Source organism: Rattus norvegicus, chromosome 20, assembly GCF_036323735.1.
Source record: "Rattus norvegicus strain BN/NHsdMcwi chromosome 20, GRCr8, whole genome shotgun sequence".
Classification (NCBI taxonomy): Eukaryota; Metazoa; Chordata; class Mammalia; order Rodentia; family Muridae; genus Rattus; species Rattus norvegicus.
Genome location: NC_086038.1, coordinates 6,588,720 through 6,613,863, shown reverse-complemented (window position 1 = coordinate 6,613,863; position 25,144 = coordinate 6,588,720). Strand labels below are relative to the sequence as shown.

Below are 25,144 nucleotides of genomic sequence, written 5' to 3'. Positions count from 1 at the left end.
CTCTGTCTATGCAGTGAAACTGGGAGAACAGAACAGTGGAGGCGTCAAGACACCGGCTCCTTTGCTATTGCACGGATCACGCTCTTGCATTAAAAAAAAAAGATGACGGGGTTGGGGATTTAGCTCAGTGGTAGAGCGCTTGCCTAGCAATCGCAAGGCCCTGGGTTCGGTCCCCAGTTCCGGAAAAAAAAAGAAAAAAAGAAAAAAAAGATGACGATGACGACGGTGGTGGTGGTGGTGGTGGTGGTGGTGGTGGTGGTGGTGGCGGCGGCGGCGGCGGCGGCGGCGGCGGCGTGTGTGTGTGTGTGTGTGTGTGTGTGTGTGTGTGTGTGTGTACATGCGCAGGCATCCCCCTCCCTCAGGTCGCACAAGCGCAGTACCTGCGGAGGCCAGAAGAGGGCAGCAGAGTCACTGGCGTTGGAGTTACTGGTACTTGTGAGCCGCCGGATGTGGGTGTTGGGACCTGAACTCCTGGGGCCTCTGAAGGAGCAGGAAGCACTCAGCCATCTCTCTAGCCTCACATTCTTGCATTAAATTTTTTTTTTTTTTGGTTCTTTTTTTTCGGAGCTGGGGACCGAACCCAGGGCCTTGCGCTTCCTAGGTAAGCGCTCTACCACTGAGCTAAATCCCCAGCCCCATTAAATTTTTAAAATGTACTTTGCTTGCGTGTGACACACACGTGCTGTGCTGAACATGTGATGTCAAAGGAGAACTTTTGGGATTCCATCTCTCCTAACCACGTGACACCCGGGGGGCTTGAACTCGGGTCCTTAGGCTTGGCAGCACCTGCCTCATCTCAGCAAGTTGGGTCATCTTGTTAGCCCACGTTCTTTTTTTTTTTTTTTTTTTTTTTGGTTCTTTTTTTCGGAGCTGGGGACCGAACCCAGGGCCTTGCGCTTCCTAGGTAAGCACTCTACCACTGAGCTAAATCCCCAGCCTCTAGCCCACGTTCTTGCATCTGTACATTTGAACACACTCCCAGTGACCCCCACCCTTCTGTTCCCCCCACAAAATATTCCCCCCTGCTCTGTATCTCCCTACCACACACCCCCAGCCTCATCTTCAGTCCCACCCCTCCCCAGAAAACCTACCATCTATTCCATCCCTGTTCCCACCAAGGCTTTAGGCAAAAACAAGTCCTGGAGAGGCTCTTCGTGCCTCAGCGTCCCCTTTTGCCTTTCCCACAAAGGGCAGAGAGACACCGGAGCCAGGAAGTGACTTTAATCCTCAGGAGTCGAGGTGGGGGTGGGGATGGGCGTGGCACCTGGGGATGGGGGAGACACCCGGAAAGGGAGGGTGCAGCAGCTGTGGCCACCAGCAGCCTGCTTCATCCTCTATATCATCTGACACCGGCGGGGACACATGGGGTCCTTAGAATGACAGCTCAAGCCAATTCGACAGGGACACAGGATGTTCAGGCTCCGCTTGGTCTGTAGGAGAGGAAGGGTGTGAATTGAGGAGGATTACACTTGTGGGGGGATTGGGGTAAGAGTGTTAATAGTGGCAGGAGATGCCCCAACCCAAGGCTCCACATCCTATGACCATGAACGCAGCCTGTGACATTCCCTTTCCTCCTCTGTCCAGCAGTGGAGAGCAGCTGCCCTGGTTTCTCATTTTTTTACATTTTTTTTTACATGTTTGTCTGCATGTTGAAATAAGTCTGCATGCCCACTACATTGCCTGGAACTAGAGTAACACACAGTTGTGAGCCACCATGTGGGCGCTGGGAATGGAACCCCATCCTGGAAAGAACAAATGCTCCTCACAGGTGAATCATCTCTCTCCCCTCCCCCACCCTCATCCCGGCTGTGTTAACAACATAACATAGAGTCACCTGGGAAGGGGGAACCTTAGTAAAGGAATTACCTCCCTTAGCTTGGCCCATGGCCTGGTCTGGGAGAGACTGTCTTAATGATTGGCGTGGCAGGGCCAAGCCCACTATGGGCGGTACCATCCCTAGGCAGGTGAACCTGGGATGAAAGGCTAAACATGAGCCTGGGGGTGAGCCACTGAGCAGTGTTTCTTTGTGGTCTCTAAGTCAGTTCCTGCATGATGTCCCTTGGTGATGGACGGTGACCTGGAAGTGTGAGCAGTAACATGCTTTTTTTTTTTTTTTTTTTTTTTTTTTTTGGTCTTGGTGTTTATCACATCAACAGAAAGCAAACTAGAGGGACTGCTCATCCTAGAGGTCCTGAGTTCAAATCCCAGCAACCACATGGTGGCTCACAACCATCTGTAATGGGATCTGATGCCTTCTTCTGGTGTGTCTGAAGACAGCTAGGGTGTACTTATATATAATAAATCAATCTTTCTTTTTTTAAAAAAAGAAGGAAAGCAAACTAGAACAGTTCTCATCTCCACGTTATAGCGAGTGGCCACTAATAAAGAGATTCTCCAGACCACAGTGGGGCCCTGGCTGGGTCCTTTAGGCTCTGCCAGTGGACCAAGTCATGATATGGAGGCTGTTTGGGCTCAGGGCCATGGAGTAGGCATAAGACCTTCTGTGCCTTTGCGTCTTCCAGTTAACAATGGCGTGCTTGAACGAGCCCTGTGAACTTTTCCCAGCCATTTCATGATGGACGCACATTAGTCCCACTTACTGGATAAGGAAACAGAAGGTCAGAGCTGTCCTAAAGGCAAGAGCCCGGGCAGCTGGGATGTAAGCTTGGATCCCGGGAAGTTGAGGTCTGAGCCAGCCCTGCAGCCCTCCCAGGTAACCAGGACACGGGCACTAGGTCAGGTAGGTGTATCTCCCATCCTTCTCACCTCAGAAGAGGTTAAGGAAAAGATTCTCATTTAGCGAGCATCTGATGCGCGCAGAAAGCACCTACTATGTGCAGTCACTGGAGGGAGGGGGCTTAGTAGGGGGCAGGGAATATGACTCAATGAGTCTTTGCAAGTTCTCCATACTTGAGGCAGCCCAGGGGGTAGGAATGTTACTTAGAAAGAATATGGTAGTGGGGGTGGGGCACTCCAAGAAAGGAGCAGAGGCATCTGTTTCTGTCTTTTTTGTAATCTCTCCCACTCTTTCCCGGATATCGGTGTCTCACCTGCGGCAAGCACGCCATGCCTACATGGGACTTAGAGGTGCAGAAGGCCCCGCTTCTTTCCAGGTCTATGAGGCAACAGTCACTAAAGCACTGGCTGTGGTGGACACACTTGTCTCCGTTGGCCTGTAGAAATAGCCCCTTGGTCACCAGCTCTTGTCTACAGAAGGTCCTGGCATTGCCCAAGAACCTGGGGTCCAGCAAGGGGAAGTCATAAGATTGTCACCGCGGACCCCACCCTGCCCAATGTACCCCTTCCAGAAGCTGGACTTGACTGAGCCCAAAGAGTCAGGAGCTGCACATCCAGCCATCTCACCCCCATGGCTCCCAGACCACAAATCTAATAGCTAGTGGGCATGGAGAGAGGGGGCAAGATGGCTCAGCCAGCAAAGGTGCTTGCTGTGCAAGCTGTGGGACCTGAATTCAAATCCCCTCTCCCTCCCCCGGGACCGAGTGAAGATGGGAGGAGAAAACAGAGTCCACTGAGATGTCCCTGACTTTAGGCACACAGACATAGGAGGGAGGGAAGGAACTTTTAGAATTAAAAAAAAAAGGGAGGGAAGAAAGGGGAGAGGAAGACTTTACCTTTAGAAGAGCCCCTAGGTCTTGGAGAAGGAAACCCCAGAATTAGCGGGTAGAGAGGGCTTGGGATAGTGGGGGAAGGGTGGTGAGCCCAGGGATGAGAGCACTGTCTTCAAGGGCTGGGCCAGGGGCACTGTCTCCAGTCCAGGAAAGGGGATGAAACCCGACCAGGGCTGTGAAGTGTACCTACGGTCCCCTGACTCCAGCCGGGGGGCGTGGATCCTACATCCCTCAAGCCCCACCTTTCCATTCCAGCGCACATCAAGGGCAATGCTCACCTTTTTAAGGTCTGAGTTTTCACTGAAGTCGAATTTGTGTGGCAGGGTCCCAACAAGAAAAGCCAGCACGGTGACCAAGGCCTGGGTGAAGGCCATGACGGCCTGGGTGGTGGCAAACTCCCTGAACGCGCTGGGGATAAGTCCCTGTCCCTGTGGGGGTGGGAGCCAGCCAGCGTGGGCCCAATGATCACAGACTGCCCTCTTCAGTAGATGTGGGACAAGGACTGCTGACTGGTCCTTAGCAGCCTCTGGAGGGGCTGGAGGGAGGAAAGGTTCTGGACTAATGAGGCGTTTGTGCTCTGGAGCCCAGGGGCCTTATACGAGCTACTTTGAAACACAGACTTCTGTTTATTTTTTATTTATTTTTTTTTTCCGGAGCTGGGGACCCAGGGCCTTGCGCTCGCTAGGCAAGCACTCTACCGCTGAGCTAAATCCCCAACCCGTATTTATTTATTTATTTTTTTTTTTGTTCTTTTTTTCGGAGCTGGGGACCAAACCCAGGGCCTTGCGGTTCCTAGGTAAGCGCTCTACCACTGAGCTAAATCCCCAGCCCCTTTTTTTTAAACATTTATGTATACATCATACAGCTTTCTGTCTGCATGTATGCACCTGCAGGCCAGAAGAGGGCACCAGACCTGATTATAGATGGTTGTGAGCCACCATGTGGGTGCTGGGAATTGAACTCAGAACCTCTGGAAGAGCAGACAGTGCTCTTAACCGCTGAGCCATCTCTCCAGCCCCAGACTTCTGTTTATAAAGGACAACTTCTTTTCTTACTCATCTCAAGAGTAGCGAGTTTCGAGGGGGGCGGGGAGGGGGGAGGGATTAGAGCTGCCGAGCTCACCAAGGAACCAGGGCTAGAGAGCCCTTGGAAGGAAAGAGGTCAGTAGCAAGTTCCTACCCAGAATGCCTAGGGCTGCAAAGAATCTGTGCACCACGTGAGCGAGACACTTGACTGTAATGGAGACGTGGGTTGCGGCAGAAAGACGGGGTTTCCTGGAAGGGGCAGATAGGATAAAGGTGAGGCAGGAGAATGTGTAAAGCAGAGAGAGGCCCAAGAAGAGGGGCTCAGCTCAACTCTCTCTGTGTGTGTGTGTGTGTGTGTTTGTGTGTGTGTGTGTGTGTGTGTGTGTGTGTGTGTGTGTGTGTGTGTGTGTGTGTGGTGGCGTGCAGAGCAGAGAACTCAGGGTGGATATTTGACCGGGAAGCTGACTGGGACCCAGAGCCCAGCTGCAGCGGCTTCTCTGAGAAAACTTATTGCCTGAGGGGCTAGTATTGGGATCAGGGACTCTCACCTGTGACGCTGAGTTCAGGACGAGGCTGGTTGTCCTAATCTATGAGGACAGCAGCCTTGAAGGCCAGCTGGTGCTAACTCCCAGCCACACCCTCAGTTCCCATTCGCATTCCCGTGGCGTGGCAGGGCAGGATTGGGACATGCAGTGTGCCCTTATCCCTCCTGCAGGTCCTACTGGCCCACAGGTCTCAGAGCAAGCAACCCGGAAGAAGCTACCGGAGCTCACACACCTGGTCTCTGGACCTGGCTGACCTTTAACCCCTGCAGTCACCCCAGACCACAAAGGTCGACAGTCCTACCTAGCGTCCAGGCATATTGTCCCATAACCTGACCTAGAACAGTATCAAAAGCAGGGTACTGTTTCTAGAAAGGTAGTCTACAGCCGCGGAGTTCCTCAGCAGGGCCAGAGAGAGTTCTGTGCAACCTCTGTGCTCAAGTGAGATTTTCTCACACAGCCTCTGGGTAGCCGGAAGCTGGTGTTCTACTTAGACTTCCCATATGTGGATGCATGCGTTCTCTGACCTCAAGTCTCTTCCTTACCTTCCCCTACCCCATGAGTCTGAACTTTACTTGTTGTGGATTGCCCTGAAATTACTGTATTTTGATGCTAATCCCACTGCCCCTAGGACAGCTGCCTAGTCAAGGACTCAGAACTCAGGTGACTTCACCAGAACCACCTCTCCATTGAATTTGTAAAGTACAGGATAGAAGGAGGCCTGTCATTGGAGGAGAAGGAAGGATGGGCGGGAAAGAAGTTTGAAGGAAGAGGAGGAGACTAGGGGAGAGAGGAGGAGACAGGGCGGAGGAGAGGGACAGAGAAGCCGTGGCAGGACAAGGTGGCAGGTGATGTTGAGATTCTGCTCTGTGTATACACAGGTTGTTATTAATGTTCCTAAGGGATGGATAGTACCGGGCTTTGTATGTTTAAGTGGGCAATTATATCTTATCAATTGGATCTAAGATTATTGTGTTGTAAAAAAAAAAAAGATTATTGTGTTGTGTGTTCTTTTATGTGAGGGTTTGAGTGCAGGAAAAGTGTGTGGCTGGGATGTGTTTCCGCCCAGATATCTAGCAGATATCTGGGGCACTGAGGTGCCGGACCAAGCGGGATAAAAGACCACAATACATTTTTATTTTTATATTTTTACAACAACACATACTGATACCCAGCCCTTTTGCCAGTGAAGACTCCTTCCTTACCAAGAAGTAAGAGAAAGGGACTCAAGCCAAAGTAACATTGAATGTCATTTATTATCACTGTTTATTCTAAAATCAGTCTCCTAGTACTCCGGCGGGTCTTGAACTATTGGGTAAAGCTGTTTACAATCCCCAGGACCCATATGGTAAAGGGGATGCTCTTACAAATTGTTCTGACCGGGTTGGGGATTTAGCTCAGCGGTAGAGCACTTGCCTAGCAAGCGCAAGGCCCTGGGTTCGGTCCCCAGCTCCGAAAAAAAGAAAAAAGACAAAAACAAACGAACAAACAAATTGTTCTGACCTCCAGAGGAGGGACAAGGCACACACACACACACGCGCGCGCGCGCACACATGCACACCTGCACGGGTACAAACATGCACACACACACCCTCCCGCATTCTGCCTTATGAGTTTTGAGGTTGTGACCTGTGGTTATACTACCCTACCCAGTTTCCGTGTGGTGCTATAGGACTGAACCCAGAGCTTTGAGCCTCCAAATCTAATTAACGTTTTACATGGAAAATTCCAAAGCGACAGTTCTGCATCCACACACATGTAAAACCAGGATGGCAAAGACCTAGACACACAGGTGTCCTGAAGTGTCTCTCCCCCATGCGAGGTTCTGTGGAGACCTCATGTCCTTTCAGGGAAAGAGATTGATTCTCATCATACAGCTGGCTGGGCTCGAACTCAAAGAGGTTCACTTGCTTCTGTTGTGTGAGTGCTAGGATTAAAGGGGTGGTGGGTTTTTTGTTTTGTTTTGTTTGTTCTGAGATAGGGTTCTACTTTGTAGCCCAGGCTGGCCTGGAACTCATTATGTAGTCCAGGTTGGCCTCAAATTTATGGCAATCCTCCTGCCTCAGACTCTCAAACACTGCGGATTTCAGGAGTGAGCCACCAAACCCAGTTCTGCTAGTGATGACCATCAGCGGGCTTCTCCTGCCCCCTGGTGGAACACCCATTCTTCTACCACTGCATGGGTCCCCCTGGTTTGTCTGACCACTTTTTTAAATTAATTAATTAATTAATTAATTTATTTATTTATTTATTCCGGAGCTGAGGACCGAACCCAGGGCCTTGCACTTGCTAGGCAAGCGCTCTACCACTGAGCTAAATCCCCAACCCCGTCTGACCACTTTTATTGTAGCCATCTGTCTGTCTCTACCAGCCAATCGTGGGACTTCTCCTGGATTCTCCCTGACGCTCAGATGGCATTGCGGACGCAATGGAGCAGTCATACAGGTCCAGCCTGAGAACTCGTTATGAAGGGATTACTTATGTAGCAGCTGAATTCACCCAGTGGCTGAGTTCACCCTGAGTCCTAAAGGGGGCAGCAGGCCTGACCTTCGAGAGCCAGTGACAGAGCTGACTGTGGAGAAGGTACAGACAGACACACCCACTTCTGGAAAGTTCAGCAGACGCCCTCCCTTTAGCCTATTCAGTCAGTGTATGTGGGAGCCACACCGTCTGAACTGCTGGGGACCGTGGTCCTATGGGCAGAACTTCTTCATGGGACCAGGTGCGCCTGCTTTGCAAGTGAGCATCAGAATCAGGCCTGTGGACTGGTCCCTCAGAGGAGCAGAGAGGATCATGGGGCCATCTGAGATTCCAGCCACCTTCAGTTGTGCCCTATTTTCACGTGTCCTGGAGCCAAGGACCTGGGACCTGGGTCAGAGTATATTGGCTGGGAATGGAACGAAGTCTGGCTGCTTTTTTGGCTCTGAGAAACCCACTCTTCAGGCTGGTGGGAGAAGACATTGACGTGGGGACGCTTTGGGGTTCACTCATGATCCCGTTAGTACCTCAGCATCTTCAGACTGCCCATGTGACTTTGTGGGTAGCCTGTGGCTTCTCTCACCTTCCTGAGAGTCGTATGGGAACCTGGTTTGTCAGTGAGCCCCAAGTTCTGTAGTCACAGGCACACCCTGAGCCTGGGGTTCCGTTGTTACTGCTTCTTGTCTCTTTGGGTGCTCTGCCTGCATGTATGTCTGTGCGCCATACATGTGTCCTGTGTCCTGTGCCCTTCAGAGGTCAGACTTGTTGGCTCTTGGAACCAGAGTCAGATGTGAGCCACCATGTGGTTGCTGGGAATTGAACTCAGGACCTCTGGGAGAGCAGTCAGTGCTCTTAACCGCTGAGCCATCTCTCCAGCCCTGTTTTTTGTTTGTTTGTTGTTTGTTTTTGTTTTTTTTTAAAGATTTATTCATTTATTATATATAAGTACACTGTAGCTGTCTTCAGACACACCAGAAAAGAGCATCAGATCCCGTTACAAATGGCTGTGAGCCACCATGTGGTTGCTGGGATTTGAACTCAGGACCTCTGGGAGAGCAGTCAGTGCCACCTCTCCAGCCCACCCAGCCCTGGTTTTTGTTGTTTTGTTTGTTTGTTGGTTGTTGTTGTTACTGCTGCTTTGGGTCCCACTTCCCGCCCCCTGCATCTGAGATTTTATTGGTTGTGGATCAGTAGACGGACACCAGTTCTTCACACACGTGCCAAAACTCCAGAGTCACATAGTGTTCCTTCAGAACGGTTACGCCAGCAACGGCCCCGCCTCAAGCTTGGCAAGTCTCCCATGAGACCTCGCATAACAGTTAGGCGCTCAGAATCTTCCCTCTGCTGAATGAATGATTCACGGATTTATGGCACACGCGGTGCATTCTCAAGTTTCCCCGTCATTCGCAGCTCATTACCACAGTTTTTAGGGAAACAGGCTGCCTCGGGCGACCATAGCCTCACAGTCCTGGCAGGGCCAGGTTGTTCCTATACAACCAGTCAGAGGTTGTATAGGAAACAGAAGACAGGATGTAATTTAAAATATTCCAGACACAGGCTGGAAAGATGGCTCAGCGGCTAGAGGCTAGGCTCACAACCAAAAATATGAGCTGCAGATTCCAGCACCCATGGCCGTCTCTCCAGCTGCAAGAAAAAACAAACAAAAACAAAAAAGGGGTTGGGAATTTAGCTCAGTGGTAGAGCGCTTGCCTAGGAAGTGCAAGGCCCTGGGTTCGGTCCCCAGCTCCGAAAAAAAAGGAACCAAAAAAAACCCAAAAAAACAAAACAAACAAACAAACAAAAAAAATCAACAAAAACGAACAGACAGACAAACAAAAAAAACCAAACCCAGTGCAGCCACAAATGTACAACGGAGACTCCAGTGTGCAGTTGAGTGTGCTTTGTGCTCCGTGCTGTAGGATGTAAACAGTGCCCTCGGTGGGATGTTTCTCTGACTCCAGAGACAGAGCCTCCCCAATTCAGTGTCCTACCGTCCCCTAGTTTTACCAAAAGCTAAGCTACCAGCAAGTGACTTCACCTTTTTCCCTTAGATTTTATTTTTAAACTTTCTTTTTAAAGATTTATTTTATGTATGTGAGTACACTGTCGCTGTCCTCAGACACACCAGAAGAGGGTATTGGATCCCATTACAGATGGTTGTAAGCCACCATGTGGTTGCTGGGAATTGAACTCAGGACCTCTGGAGGAGCAGTCAGTGCTCTTAACCACTGAGCCATCTCTCCAACCCCCTTTTTAAGACTTTTATTATTTGATGTGTATGAGTGTTTTGCCTGCGTGTGTGTCCGAGCATCACATGTGGGTCTGGTGCCCTAGCGATGAGCCTCCCCGTGGGTGCCTGGAATTTAACCTGGGTTCTTTGCAACAAGATGTGCCCTTTACCACTGAGCTGACTCTCACTCCATGGTTTCACCCCTTAACAAATCATTTACCCTTAAAAATTAGTTGTGGGATTCCCTGGTCTCCATTTTACAAATGTTTTGTTGTTGGTGGTTGGTTTTATTTTTGTTTTTTTTGAGACAGGGCTTCTCTATGTAGCCCTGGCTGTCCTAGAACTTGCTTTGTAGACCAGGCTAGCCTAAAACGTAGAGAGATCCCCCTTCCTCTGCCTCCCTAGTGCTGGGATGAAAAGTGTGTGCCATAACCCAGCTTTTTTTTTTCCTTCCTTCAAATGTCTCTAGGGCTGGAGAGATGGCTCAGTGGTTAAGAGCACTGACTGCTCTTCCAGAGGTCCTGAGTTCAATTCCCAGCAACCACATGGTGGCTCACAACCATCTGTATCGGATTCTGGTGTATCTGAAGACAACTGCAGTGTACTCATATACAATAAATGAATATTTTTTAAAAATGTCTCTAAAACTACTAAAAAAATTCACACGTGCAAAAGAGTTGGTAAAAATATTCCTCTGGGGGACTGGAGAGATGGCTCAGTGGATAAGAGCACTGTCTGCTCTTCCAAAGGTCCTGAGTTCAAATCCCAACAACCATATGGTGGTTCACAGCCATCTGTAGTGTGATCTGATGCCCTCTTCTGGTGTGCAGGTGTACATGCAGATAGAGCACTCCTATAAATAAAATTAAAAAATCTAAAAAAAAAAAATTCTTCTGGACTCTACAAGGAGGGACGCAGGACCTGACAGACACAACCTGTGGCTTCTCCCTCCTCTGCTGCAGAGGTGGGCTGGACTCTTGTTCTTGGTCTGCCTTTCTGTGAGCAGATCTGTAGTTCAACGTCAGCCACTTCGGTCTGTTTGCCCCTTTGTTCCTCTCTTCCCTTAAGTTTGTATTTTCCTGACTGATGATAGAACCTTTCCCAGGGCCTCTTTTTGGCTCTGTTACCCCCCTGGGCAGGGGCATGTCAGGTCACAGAGCTGCCTAGCAACCCCTGGACCACTGCAGACCTGGGTTGTTTTTTTTGTTTGTTTGTTTTTTTGGTTTTTTTTTTGTTCTTTTTTTCGGAGCTGGGGATCAAACCCAGGGCCTTGCGCTTCCTAGGCAAGCGCTCTACCACTGAGCCAAATCCCCAACCCCAGACCTGGGGTTTTTAACATTGGTTCTGGGGCTAGAACCAGACTGGGTCCTCCGGCTTCTCCCTGGTCCTCTGTCTTTTAACCACTAACCAGAACTGGGTAGCTGGTTCTCTTTGGGTGTTTTAAAATCCCCAAAATGTAGAGAAAGACTACATGGCCACACTAGCCACCATCTGTCATGAGTCTGAAGGTTGTGCCAGCATTGTTACCACCTGCCTGGGATGCCAGTGTTTCTTCTCAAAGACGTGAAAGTCTGAAATCCCCAAGAGAAAACCTACTTTGAAATAACTAAAATACTTTTCCTTTAAGAATGAGATTTACTAAATGTTGACAGTCCAGTCACAGCATACATGGGGAGGTCAGAGGACAACTTTCAGGAACTAGTTCTCACCTGCCATGGGATTGGTGAGGATTGAACTCAGATCCTAAGACTTGGCAGCAAGCACCTGTATCCATTAATGTAAACTTTGAGAGGAAGGTAACAGAGCCACGGTCCCTTTCCCTGTTTGATACTCCAGAGTCACGATGGGGTCCTCCTTGGTGGGGGTCCTGGAGGGTGCTGTGGGTCTTTTATTGCCAGGACTTGAACAGTACATGTGGTATGAATAAGATGGATGGGCCAGCAAGATGGTCCAGCAGGTAAAGGGGCTTGCTGCCAAGCCTGACGACCTGAGTTCAATCCTGGGATCCACATGACAGAAGGAGAGACTAACTCTGCTCCGTATTTGTCCTCTGACTTCCATATATGTGCTGTGGTGTGTGTGTACACACATGCAGACAGACATACACAGGATAAGAACACAAAATGAAGGTCCTTGGTTACAGGGCATTCATTGTATTAGGGTTCTATAGAGAAATAGGACAGAGTGCATGTGTGCAGGTATAAGAATATATACACACGGGGCTGGGGATTTAGCTCAGTGGTAGAGCGCTTACCTAGGAAGCGCAAGGCCCTGGGTTCGGTCCCCAGCTCCGAAAAAAAGAACCGAAAAAAAAAAAAAAAAAGAATATATACACACACATACATACGCACATATACACATACATATACACATACACACATACACATACACACACATATACACATACACGTACACACACATAAACATACACATATATATACACACACTTACACACATATACACATACACACACACATACACACACATACATACACATATATACACGTACACACACATATACACATACACACACATACACACGTCAGCCCAACTCTGCTTCCTAAGTGCTGGGGTTGGAGCCACAACCTACCAGACCTGTCTTAAGTCCATCATTTTGAAGGTTCTCAATCCAGAATGAGGCAAGCCCCACTGATTTAGCATCTGGTGAGGGCCGGAGGTGGATGGTAACATGTCCCACCAGGGGGTCATGTGACCAGGGGCAGAACACCAAAACAGGAGGTCAGAAAAAGGCTAGGCTCCCACCTCTTCCACAGGGGCACCTCTCACGAGGGCCCAGACCATTCCCAGTAGGGGGAACTGGGGAAGATTCTCTTTTTAAAATATTATTTATTTATTTAATGTATGTGTGTACACTGTCACTGTCTTCAGACACACCAGAAGAGGGCGTCAGATCCCATTACAGGCGGTTGTGAGCCACCATGTGGTTGCTGGGAATTGAACTCAGGACCTCTGGAAGAGCAGTCAGTGCTCTTAACCGCCGAGCCATTTCTCCAACCCTGAGGAAGATTTTTTTTTCTTTCGGAGCTGGGGACCAAACCCAGGGCCTTGCGCTTTCTAGGCAAGCGCTCTACCACTGAGCCAAATCCCCAACCCCCCTGGGGAAGATTCTTTTTTTTTTTTTTTAGATTTATTTATTTATTTAATGTATACGAGTACACTGTAGCTGTCTTCAGACACACCAGATCCCATTACAGATGGTTGTGAGCCACCATGTGGTTGCTGGGAATTGAACTCAGGACCTCTGGGAGAGCAGTCGGAGCTCTTAACTGCTGAGCCATCTCTCCAGCCCCCCTGGGGAAGATTCTTAAGCCATAGGCAGAGAACTGGACTGGAGAGATTGCTCAACAGTTAACAGCACTTAATGCTCTTGCAGACCCGGGTTTCATTCCCAGCACCTGCATGGTGGTTCACAACCATCTGTTACTCTATCTAGTTCCATTAAACACACACACACACACACACACACACACACACACACACACACACACACACAGCACCTATGTGCTCACAGGAAATGACGGACCCCCACATCCAGGCTTTAAAGGACATTTGGGAGATAACTTGCGGGTCAAAGTGCTTGTGGTGCAAACAGGAGGACTGGAATTCACATTCTTCACAACCCATGCAAATGCGCAGTGGGCAGGGCGAGGGCTTGTCCTTCCAGCCTTGGAAGGCAGGGACAGGGGATCCCCAGAAAGACCTGGCTGGCGAGTCTAACCATAGGTTTGACCGAGACACCCCACCTCAGTGAATAAAGTCGAGGAAGTCGATCCTGTCGTCGAGCTAGGGGGCCTCCACACACTAGGGCACGCGCGCGTGCACACACACACAGACGTGCCCATGTGCCCACACACACCTCAAAGAACAAATGGAAACAGATTTGAAGAGCAGCAAAGAAGGGCGGGTCAGTCTCCCAAACACAGAAAGTGGACTGTGTTTGGGGTGCTGGGCCACAGCCTAGGCGGAGGCCAGCCTCCACCCAGGCCCTGGGAGGCAACGGACAGACGCGTGCTTCCAGAAGCCTCGAGCTTCCCTCCCGTACGCGTTTATTGGATCTCCTTAATGTTACTCTCCGTTTTTAAAGTAGGAATGGCTGGGTCGGCAGACAGAGGGTCGGCATCCCAGGTCCTGAGGACACTGCAAGCTCACTATGACTTTGCAGGCCTGGATCTGAACTTCCTCCTCAGGGTGGATGACCAGGGAAAGCAGTCGGTCTGCCAGTCTGGACTCATCCCCAAAGAGGGCTTCGTGAAGGGACTGCTCGTTGTAATGCCATTTTACCGCTCGGTAGTGGTTGGCGTTCCGACCCTCACTCAAGCGCTCGGCAAACACCAGCACCTCGAATAGCAGACTGCCCGGCTGCGAACACTGGAGGAGGCACAGGAAGTTGGGACGCACCTATAGTGGGGAATGGGAGAGACCCGCTGAGCTCCTGCCCCTTCTCAAATTCTCAGCTTTGGCTTCCCACGGTCTCTGCTCTCTCACGGAGCCGCGTTTGCCAGAGAAATTGGATCACGGTCAGAGAACGCGAGTTGAGTTCCTGAGATTAATTTTAAGACAGTGTGTGAAGCCGGAGAGATGAGGGCTGGGGTTTGGGGATGGGGCGGGGTGACAAGCTCTGACTGCTTTTGCAGCACCCACGTGGTGGCTCGCAACGCCTCTGCAGCTCCAGTTCTGGGAGGATCTGACGCCCTCTGCTGGCCTCCACAGGCCCTGCACTCACAGGCGCCACACAGACAACCCGTGCACATTAAGAAAATGATCTCCAAAACTCGACCCCTGCCTCAGCACGCCACCAGTCCCCGTCTACCTTTCCTCACCTGACAGTTGAGAATGTCATAGAGGAGGTCGTTCTTCTGTGACAGGTAACTCAGGAGGCGGACAGCTTGGACCTGAATAAGGAACAGCAGGAGAGGGCGGGTGGGTCTGGGCCTCAGCAGGGGTGGCTTGAACCTCAGCTCTTCCCTCTACCTGCAGCTCCAGGATTGGGGGTAGGGTGGGGGCGGAGCCTAGCTAGGGTGGGACCTAGCTGGGGGCGGAGCCGCGGTCCTGCAGGGCGGGCACCTGTGCCAGAACACAGTCTGACTGTATGATCTCCATCAGGGCAGGCATCACCCGCCGCAGCTGTGGGTGAACGTAGTCAGGTAGCGGGAGGCTGTTGAGCAGTCGGAGGCCAGACACGTGCAGCTCCATGTCCCAGATGGTGGAAATCAGTTCCAGCACCTTGATGCAATGTTCCTGGGGTGGAGAAATGGGTCTGCTCTCATATGGTGACCTCCCTGACACACTAGGCTCCGTGTCGCCCTTCACTGACCCCGCCCAGCACCCAGGAAATAATCCTTCCTACTTGGAACTGGAAATGCCAAGGCATTGATTAGCTACCCACCCTCATGCCTCGGCTAGCCACTCCCACCTCATAGATGTTTTTGTTCCCCTTTCTGGGCTATCTCTGTCTCCCTAAACCTTCTGCCCAGCCTCCTTTTCTCTGATTTATCCCCTCCATAAGGTCATCCAGTTCATCTGCTAATCCCACCTTCCTATCCAAGCTTGCTTCCTTGATCCTGGCCATTGGTGCCGCAATCCCTCCAAGCCCCAAGCTGAAGTATTCTCTAATCCTCCGTCCGTCCGACCGTCCGTCCGTCTGTCTCTGCTTGCCTCTCTCTCCTTTTCTCTATCTCTCTCTCCCATCCCTCAGAAAATCTTGTTGCGTTTTATCCTCAAAACCACCAAAAAGGGGGTTAATGAGATGGTTCAGTAGGCAAAGTGCTTGTGGCACAAGCTTACTGACCCACCGGAGTTAGAGCCCTGGAACGCAGGTAAAGGTGGTGGGGAAGAGAACCAATTCCACAGAGTTGTCTTCTGATCTCCATAGTGCACTGTGGGGCAAGTCCGCGAGCATGCGCGGGCACAAACACACACACACACACACACACACACACACACACACACACACAATGATTTTTAAACATCTGGTAAAAGGGTTGGTGAGTTGGCACACAATCAAGGTGACAAGAAGCTTCGGAATTTGACCCCCAAGGCCCAGAAGGTAGAAGGAGAAAACCGACCTCTGCAGGTTGACCTCTGACCTTCAGGACTGCTCCATGCCATGGGAACGCCCGTTAAATGGGTGCATGCACCCACCCATATGTATACACAGCCAATTAAAAACATTTAGCATCTGTAATTCTACAGAAACTGTCTGCACAAAACCTAACTGATTTTTACCCATCCCCACTCCTACCCTCCTCTTCCAACCCTCCCCTGTTGGAGTTCTGCATCAGTAGCCTCCATCCTGCCCCCTGCATCTTCCTTCAGAACACCCGAAGCCTTGGAGGTGCCAATCCCTCTCCTCCCCTTCAGCTGCTGCCCAAGTCCTCATTCCCTCTGCTCCTGTCCTGACCCTCAACCCTCACGTCCTGGCTTCTGCTTTGGTGGTTCAGGGCTCACCTGCCTAAGGCGGCTCCCATGGGTTGTTCCCTCTGCTGAGAACTCTTTCCCTTCAGTCACAGGTCACTTCCCTAATTCCTACAAGATTGCTTAACCTGAGCCCCCTGGAAGAGCTGCTATTGTTCTTAACCACTGAGCCATCTCTCCAGCACCATATCTTTTATTTTTAAATAATTATAAACTAATAATAAAAGTAAATTGAAACATTAAAAAAATTTAAAAATAAGGGGCTGGAGAGATGTCTCAGTGGTTAAGAGCACTGGCGGCTCTTCCAGAGGTCCTGAGTTCAATTCCCAGCAACCACATGGTGGCTCACAACCATCTGTAATATGAGCTGATGCCCTCTTCTGGTGTGTCTGAAGGCAGCTACAGTGTACTTATATGTAATAAATAAATAATTTTTAAAAATTTAAAAATAAAAAATATAAAATAAAAAATTCTAAAAATAAAATAAAAAATAAATTTAAAAAATTAAAATAAATAAAAATTAAAAATTAAAAATATTAAAAAATTAACAAAAATAAATTTTTTACAAAAAGAAATAATAGAGAAAAATAGCTGGGTATGGTGGCTCATGCCTTTAATTCCAGCACTCTGGAGTCAGATACAGGAGAATCTCTGAGTTTGAGGCTAGCCTGGTCTACAGAGCTAGTTCTAGGACAGCTAGGGCTAAATAGAGAAACCCTGTCTCAAAAAAACAAAACAAAACAAAACAAAACAAAAAACCACTAAAACCAAACAAAAAAAAAACAACAAAGAAAAGTATCATGCGTATTTGCAACATTTTTATAATAAAGTTTAGAATGTTAAATAAATTATTGATGTTTTATTTGTATAATTATAAATTCAAAGGAAGCTGCAAAAGAATCCCCTTGCTCTTTCCTGTATACCTCTCACCCAATCACAGTTCAATACCACAATTAGAGATGGCGTTGGCAGTGTGAGTGCCGGGTCTGCATCATCTTATTACAGATCTTTGTAATGACCACTGCCTCCAACGTTACTTCATCACATCAAAACTGTCCCAGGGGTCTCTCTCATGGGACCCCTCACAGTCATCACTCACCTGCCTATTCCCCAATGCTGACCTGTTTTCCAACTGGACAGTCTTTTGAGAATGTCATATAAATGAGATTAAACTTCATGTGGCCTATTGACGTTGGCTACTCCTTGTCCAATGTAATGCCTGAGATCTGTCCAAGTCCTATGTATCGACTTGTCATTCTTCTTGGTTGCTGCGTAGTATTCCTTTGAATGGATATACCACAGTTTAACCACCCACCTAACTGAAAGACTTTCAGTAGCTTTTACTCTGAGCTGATTTGAAATGAGGCTGCTATGAGTAATTGTGCACAATTTCTAGGCAGCTATAAGTTTATATTCCTCTGGGAATAGTGCAACTACCAGTCAATAAATATCTATTTAATGTTTGTTTTGTCTATTTTGAGACAGGGTTTTTCTATATAGCCTTGGCTGTCCTAGAACTTGCTCCATAGACCACGATGGCCTCCAACTCATAGAGATGTGCCTGCCTCTGCCTCCTGAGTGCTGGGATTAAGGACATGTGTCACCACTGCCAGGCCATAATGTTTTAAGAAACTATTAAGCTAATTTCCAGAATGGCTTCCATTTTGTATCCTCACCAGCAGTGTGGAAGGAACCTAGTTTTGTTACGTCTTTGTAGCCTTCGGTGTTCTGGACTAATTCTCTAAGATTTGTGCATTCATGGATATGGTTGATTTGTCTTCATGTAGGTACAGTAGAAGAAGGCATCGGAGCCCATGGGGCTAGAGTTACAGATGGTTGTGAGCCACCATGTGGCTGCTGGGTATCGAACTCAGACCTCTGGAAGAGCAGCCAGTGCTCTAACCGCTGAGCCAACTCTCTGGCCCTTGTCAACTAATTTTTATTTTCTTTTTTTTTTTTCCTTTTCTTTTTTTCAGAGCTGGAGACCGAACCCAGGGCCTTGTGCTTGCTAGGCAAGCGCTCTACCACTGAGCTAAATCCCCAACCCCAGTTTTTATTTTCTTATGTACTCTTTTATCTTTTTTTAAAAAACATTTATTTATTTATTATGTATACATCATACAGTTTTCTGCCTGCGTGTATGCACCTGCAGGCCAGAAGAGGGCACCAGACCTGACTATAGATGGTTGTGAGCCACCATGTGGTTGCTGGGAATTGAACTCAGGACCTCTGGAAGAGCAGTCAGTCCTCTTAACTGCTGAGCCATCTCTCCAGCCCATACTCTTTTATTTTAATTTCAATTTGGTAATCTTATGATTACGTGTGTGTGTGTGTGTGTGTGTGTGTGTGTGTGTGTGTGCGCGCGCGTTAGCATGTTGTACACAGTGGGATGGGGAGAATTTAAATGGAGGTCAGAGGACAACCTGTGGGAACTCACCGTCCTGGCTGTTAGCAGCAGATAGCCCCCAGGAGCTCCCTCACTAGGCCTCTGTGTAGAATCTTTTTTTTTTTTTTTGGTTCTTTTTTTTGGAGCTGGGGACCGAACCCAGGGCCTTGCGCTTCCTAGGTAAGCGCTCTACCACTGAGCTAAATCCCCAGCCCCCTCTGTGTAGAATCTTGAAGCCCCTTATTAGACATGTGGTCTGTTGTGGTTGTTTGGCCTTTTGCTTGTGTTTTAGGTGGTGTCTCATTCGGCCCAAGCTGGTCTCAGTTTGCTATTATAGCTGAGGCTGACCTTTAACCTCTCCACCCCTCCTTCTTGCCTCTACCCCCTGAGTGCTAGGCTCACAGGCATGTGCCACCCGGCCGCACCTAGCTTATTCAGTGATTGGCGTGGAGCCAGGCTTCACGCAGACTAGGCAGACCTCACCTCGGCACCACATCCCCAACTCCTAGTTCTTTTAAAAAGCAAGTGTTTGGTGTCAATTCACCATGGAGGTAATGGAAGATCCCTTCCTTCATAACTGTAAACCTCATGAAGAGCGGGAACTTCCTCATGCCCCTCCTCTCTGTCTTTAGCTTTGTGTCTGTATGTCTGTCTGCCTGCTCTCTGTCTCTGAGTATCTCTGTGTGTCTGTGTCTGTTTCTGTCTCTCTCTGTGTCTCTGTCTCTGGGTGTCTGATTGTCTGTCTCTGTCTCTCTCTGTGTCTCTGTCTCTGGGTGTCTGACTGTCTGTCTGAATGTCTGTCTCTGTGTGTCTCTGTCACTCTGTCTCTCTCTGTATTTTCGTTTCTGTTTGTCTCTCTGCTCTTTGTGTGTCTGTCTGTGTCTGTCTGTCTCCGTCTCTGTCTCTGTCTGTGTATCTGTGTATCTATTTCTGTTTGTCTCTCACTGTCTCTTTGTGTGTCTGTCTGTCTCTCTCTGTCTCTGTCTCTCTCTCAACAGAGCCTCACTACATAGCCCTAGCTGTCCTGGAACTTTCTATGTAGACCAGGCTGGACTCAACCCACAGAGATCCCCCTGCCTTTGTCTCCCTGCTGAGGAGGCTAAAGGAGTGAGCCACCACGCCTAGCCTGGTGCCCTCCACAAACCACTGCAATCGCATGTAACACACTGTGCCTCTGCCTCATGTGTCACCCCCCCCCCCCCCCCCCGCACTGTTAGGATATAAAGCCCACAAAGACGGGCATCCTTCTCTCTTCACCACTACCTCAGTGCCCGAAAGCCAGGGCCCGACAGACCAGTGAGGAAAGGGATCTTGAGTTTTGAGGGTTAAGATACTGGACAGAGAAGGGGCACCAAACAAGTCCAAGTTGGTCTTACAGTGGTGAGCTGCCCCCCTCCCCCACCTGTGAGAGCAAGCCTTTCCTGCCCCGCCCCGCCCACCCCTGAGAGTTGAGGGTAGGTGAGTAGGTGAGAGTCTGGGGCAGGGCAGGAGGAGGAGTATGTATAAGAACAGGGAGAGAGAGAGAGAGAGAGAGAGAGAGAGAGAGAGAGAGAGAGAGAGAGAGCGCCCGAGCCCCTGGAGCTTCCTTTTAAATGGTTGGGGTTAGACAAAGAGGCATGGCCCATGGCCAAAGCAAACTTCATGCTCAAATGTAGAAGGAGATCCGATTGGGAAAGAAGGGCAGATAGGTAGAAGCCCTCTTGAAGGCCTAGGTGGTATGTCTAGTAGTAGCTGGCCATGAGGAAGCAGAGGAAGTCCCCCCCTCGTCCCCCCCACTTCCCCAACCCCCTGCCCCCACCCTACTGCATCCTTCAGCCCCCCTCCCCCTGCAGCTGCAGGGTCCAGGCTAGTTCAGCTTGTACTTTCTAAATAGAAGGAGCTAAGCCCTCCCAATACAGAGCTACAGGCTGGCATCCATCCCTGGCAGGGTGGCGACCTAGGGTCTCTCATAAAAGCAGGGGACCTGGGAGGCTCAGAGTTTTCGGGCACCAGAGAGGGCTAAGGGGAGAAGCAGAGGGAGCCACCAAGTGTCACTCTAGAGCCCCAGGCTAGCCTAAAACTCGCGATCCTCTAACCTCAGTCTCCTGAATGCTAAGATTCCAAAGATACACAAAACCTCCAGCCCAAACTTTTGATTCAGACAATTTGTTTTGCGTGTAAGAAACAATCCTAGTTTGCAGTGTGTGTGTGTGTGTGTGTGTGTGTGTGTGTGTGTGTGTGTGTGAGATTAACACCATGACTGAAAATGTTGGAGAGGAATGGGTCTGTCTTAAATCTCCAGGAGGGGCTGGAGAAATGGCTCAGCTTTTAATAGCACTGTTCTTGCAAAGGACTCCTAGCTACCACATGGTGGCTTAGAACCACCCCGAACACCAGTTCCAGGATCTGGCCCCTCTTCTGGTTTCCATCAATCAACCAGGCAAAATATTCATCCACATAAAATAAAGGTTTGCTTTTTTTTTTTTTTTTTTAAAGAACCGTGGAGATGCTGCTTTCTGGTTCGCTCACTGGTTCCCGTCCAGTCGAATTTCTTATACAGCCCAGGTGCCCATCTAGGGATGGTGTCGCCCACAGTGGGCTGAGCCCCCACACCAATCACCAGACAGGACATTCTGGACATTCTGGTAGAGGGAACCCTTCAGTTGAGGTCCTGTCAGGTTGATGATTAAAACTAACCGGGAGGGAAATGTTAAAATGTGAAATATTCAAATGTCTCCAGGGACGCTCCCGGGACTGCAAGGAGGTTGCATGCCCTGTGCTCCTTGCGTGTGGAGAGCAAGAAACCAGGGAAGATGTAAATATTCCACAGTGGACGAACACTGAGGTAGTCACAAAACGGACCACGGTATCAGGAGGAGGAAACAAGACAGCCAGGTAAGGATAGACTCAGCCTTTTGTAAAGGCAAAACCCAGAAGAACACAGACCACAGATGTATGGTTTCAAACCAGAGTGTAGCTTTCCTCCCCTAAGCTGGCAGGTGTCGTCCCTGAAGCAACTGAGACACAATATCCCAGAGCGCGCAGGTCAAACACAGCAAACCGTACTTCACACAGCTGTCTACCTTGCCGTACGAAATGCGCAAATGCACGGGTGTCTGCATTTACAGCATCGAACATGAGGTCGTAACCCTTCTGGAGGGGAGGACCCGATCGAGGAGGGGACCTTATGACCATGCTGTTCGGGGCTGGCCACATTTAGGGAAGGATATTTTTTTCCCTGCCGTATGGGAGAAGGTGCTGCATGCATGTGCTCATGGCGGGTGTGTGTAGGGGGTGTCAGAGGAGAACTTGTGGGAGCTGGTTCTCTCCTTCCACCATGTGGGGCCCTGGAAATTGAAGTCAGGTTGTCAGGCTTAGAAGCGAATGCCCACTGAACCAGCTTGCCCCTGGGTTTCGTTAGAATTGTTTTTCCTTTCCACTTCACACATATAGAATATATATGTATAAAGCCAGGCGGTGGTGGCGCACACCTTCGATTCCACAACTCAAGAGGAAGAGGCAGGGGTTGGGGATTTAGCTCAGTGGTAGAGCGCTTGCCTAGGAAGCGCAAGGCCCTGGGTTCGGTCCCCAGCTCCAGGGGGGGGGGGGGGGGGAGAGGAAGAGGCAGGCAGAACTCTGAATTTAAGGACAGTGGGACAGCCAGGGCCACACACACACACACACACACACACACACACACACACACACACAGCAGGAAAAATGTGGTAACCCCAGTTTCACAACCAGCCTGGTTATGCGCTGGTGTCTAAGAATCTGCCCTTAGAGAGTCCAGGCTCATCAGGCTCTTGTGGAGACTAGAGTGGCGTGGGACGAAGCTGACCACTGTCTCCCCCACTCATTTCCAGGTTACAAACTCGGATTCAAACTTCCTGGCTATCATCAAATTAAAGGACCCAGACTCTGGGGAACACGCTGCCCATCTTGCCTGAATGACGAGTCTGAATTTCCTGATGCCAGAGAAAGCCTTAAGTGCGTTCAGAGCTTGGATTTTGACACTGTTGTCCTTGTCATCCAGCATTTCAGCGATCAAATTGATGTCATCCAATGTACAAGCAGAGGCCTAGAGTGTGTGAAGAGAGGTGGGAGAGACAGGAGAGGCGGGTGTCCTGGGCCCCCGCTGTCCCCTGAGTCTCTGAGGTCATCTTTCCTTTGATGCTACCGTCAAGCAGAGGGACAGGTTTGAGGATGCTGTCTAGGCAGTCGTGGGGTTAGGGGTGAACTCTAAGCCAGGAACCAGACTGACAGGGAGGGGCGCGGCCATGCCCGTCCAGCCCAGCCCAGCCCAGCCCAGCCCAGCCCAGCCCAGCCCAGCCCAGCCCAGCCCAGCCCAGCCCAGCCCAGCCCAGCCCAGCCCAGCCCAGCCCAGCCCAGCCCAGCCCAGCCCAGCCCAGCCCAGCCCAGCCCAGCCCAGCCCACCTCAGCTTCCAGCAAGTACACGCAGCGGGTGATGCTATGAAGGACCATGCTTTTGGTATATGCATCGTGTTTGCACTCTAGAGAGTGGAGAAGTCTTCGAATCTCACCCGAGTCCCGCCCGTGGCGCTCTCTCTCTATGGCCAGGCCTAAACAACACCCCAGTCCACAGTTAGGGATACGGACTCATTGAGGAACGCAAGGGGCTGGGAAGTGGGAAAACGGGGTAAGGAGGGAAGCTGAGGTCTAAGGCTTTTCCTAAAATGGAAACTTTTGGTCTGCTGAGTGGAGCGTTTCCCGGACTACCCTACCAAGTGTGCACCACACCAAGAACCATGTCTACTATTGTGCTGTCTGCGTGTCGGTCGCTCCTTTGTCTTTTCACAGTTACAACTTTCCTGGTAGGGTTCTGTTCTCATCGGGATACTCTTGGCAGTTGGCAACCAACGTGTCTCAACTTAGTGACCCTTTTCCTGATGCCACAAAAGTACCCTAGGGGGACTAGAGAGATGGGTCAGTGGTTAAGGACACTGGCTGCTCTCTCAGAGGTCCTGAGTTCAAATCCCAGCAACCGCCTGGTGGCTCACAATTGTCCGTTACGTCAGTACTCGTAGGTAGGCAAGACCCCCAAATACATAAGATAAACATTTAAAGTACCCCATGACCTAGTTGGAAACTCAGGGCAAAAAGGTCTCTCAACTTTTCTTTCCCTCAGTGTCTCCAGTTCCTGACCAAGTTTTTGACTTCAGTTTCCAATACATAGACCAGAGAGAGAGGGAGCAGGGTGGACAGTTCCTGGAGACTGGCTCCACAGAGAGCTGCTACCCAGAGACTCCCAAACTAGCTTCTACAGCCGTGCCTTGCTAGTGCTGGGAAGGGGGAGGGAAACTGAGGCAGACTGGAGAAGAGAAAGAAGGAAGGGGAAGCCTTAGAAGCAGGTACCTCCTGGGGCAAAGCCCTCTCCCCAGGGATTGGACACTCACGGGCAATGCAGATAGGTGAGTCGGAACAGAGCGGTGACTGACACTTTAAGCCAGCTCTGATGGCCTTGTACAGCAGGTATATGGCCCCGGCACCTGTAGCCAGGCCTATGAAGCCTTTGCGGAGGTCCAGTTGCTCCAGGTACGAGGGAATGGTCTTACCCATGTCTTCAGTGCTGCCTTGTGGCTAGGTAGGAGCTAGGCCCAAGGCACCTGGAGAGAACATTCCGGAACCAGAACCCTGGCAGGGCCCAGAACCAGAGTGCTAGAATTGTAACTAGGCAACAAAGGAAACTTTGGAGATGACGGGGGTCAAGGATGGCCCTCAGGGAAGTAAGAGGCCCTGAGTGCTGAGAGAAGATGCTGCTTTGGGAGGCTGCAGAGAAGCCAGAGACTCTAGGGGTAGAAGGTAGGGAGGGGAGTAGGGCTCAGAAGTAGTATTTGCCTAGCACAGAAAACCACTGAAAAGTTTTATGGGGTTTTTAAAAATATTTATTTATTTATTATATATACACTATACAGTTTTCTGCCTGCAGGCCAGAAGAGGGCACTAGATCTGATTATAGATGGTTGTGATCATAGATGGTTGCCTGGAATTGAACTCAGGACCTCTGGAAGAGCAGTCAGTGCTTGTTTGTCTCTCTGTGTAACCCTGGCTGGCCAACCCAGATCTGAGAAATCTGCCTGCTTCTGCCTTCCCCTTGCTGGGGTTAAAGGCGTGCACCACCACGCCTGGCTTTTTAAATTACTTGTGTCAAAGTCACATGCACTGGATACCTGAGGAGTACAGAAGAAAGCGTTGGACCTGCTAGAGCTGGAGTGACAGATAGCGGCGAGCTGGGTGATGTGTGCGCTCTGCGGGTAACCGACCTAGGGTCATCTGGAAGAGCAAGGGCATTTAACTTCGAGGAGCCCTCTATCTCCTCTCTTTTATTATTTTTTTTTCTTTTCTTTTTTTCGGAGCTGGGGACCGAACCCAGGGCCTTGGGCTTGCTAGGCAAGCGCTCTACCACTGAGTTAAATCCC

At 49.9% G+C, this 25,144-nt stretch overlaps 2 protein-coding genes across 2 annotated transcripts; both read right to left on the bottom strand.

The window, feature by feature from the left end:
- Window positions 1–1,208: 1,208 nt before the first annotated feature.
- On the bottom strand, window positions 1,209–4,032 carry Clpsl2 (colipase-like 2). Its single transcript, NM_001135002.1, has 3 exons — window positions 3,908–4,032; window positions 3,051–3,173; window positions 1,209–1,430 (listed from the first exon to the last, which is right to left on the bottom strand). Exons 1-3 carry the CDS (start codon window positions 4,001–4,003, stop codon window positions 1,335–1,337), a joined length of 315 nt encoding a protein of 104 aa, NP_001128474.1. The 5' UTR covers window positions 4,004–4,032; the 3' UTR covers window positions 1,209–1,334.
- A 9,772-nt stretch (window positions 4,033–13,804) lies between these two features.
- Armc12 (armadillo repeat containing 12) lies at window positions 13,805–24,291 on the bottom strand. The gene is made up of 6 exons (NM_001113777.1): window positions 24,122–24,291; window positions 23,142–23,287; window positions 22,651–22,785; window positions 14,990–15,163; window positions 14,746–14,817; window positions 13,805–14,323 (listed from the first exon to the last, which is right to left on the bottom strand). Exons 1-6 carry the CDS (start codon window positions 24,282–24,284, stop codon window positions 13,991–13,993), a joined length of 1,023 nt encoding a protein of 340 aa, NP_001107249.1. The 5' UTR covers window positions 24,285–24,291; the 3' UTR covers window positions 13,805–13,990.
- Window positions 24,292–25,144: the final 853 nt, after the last annotated feature.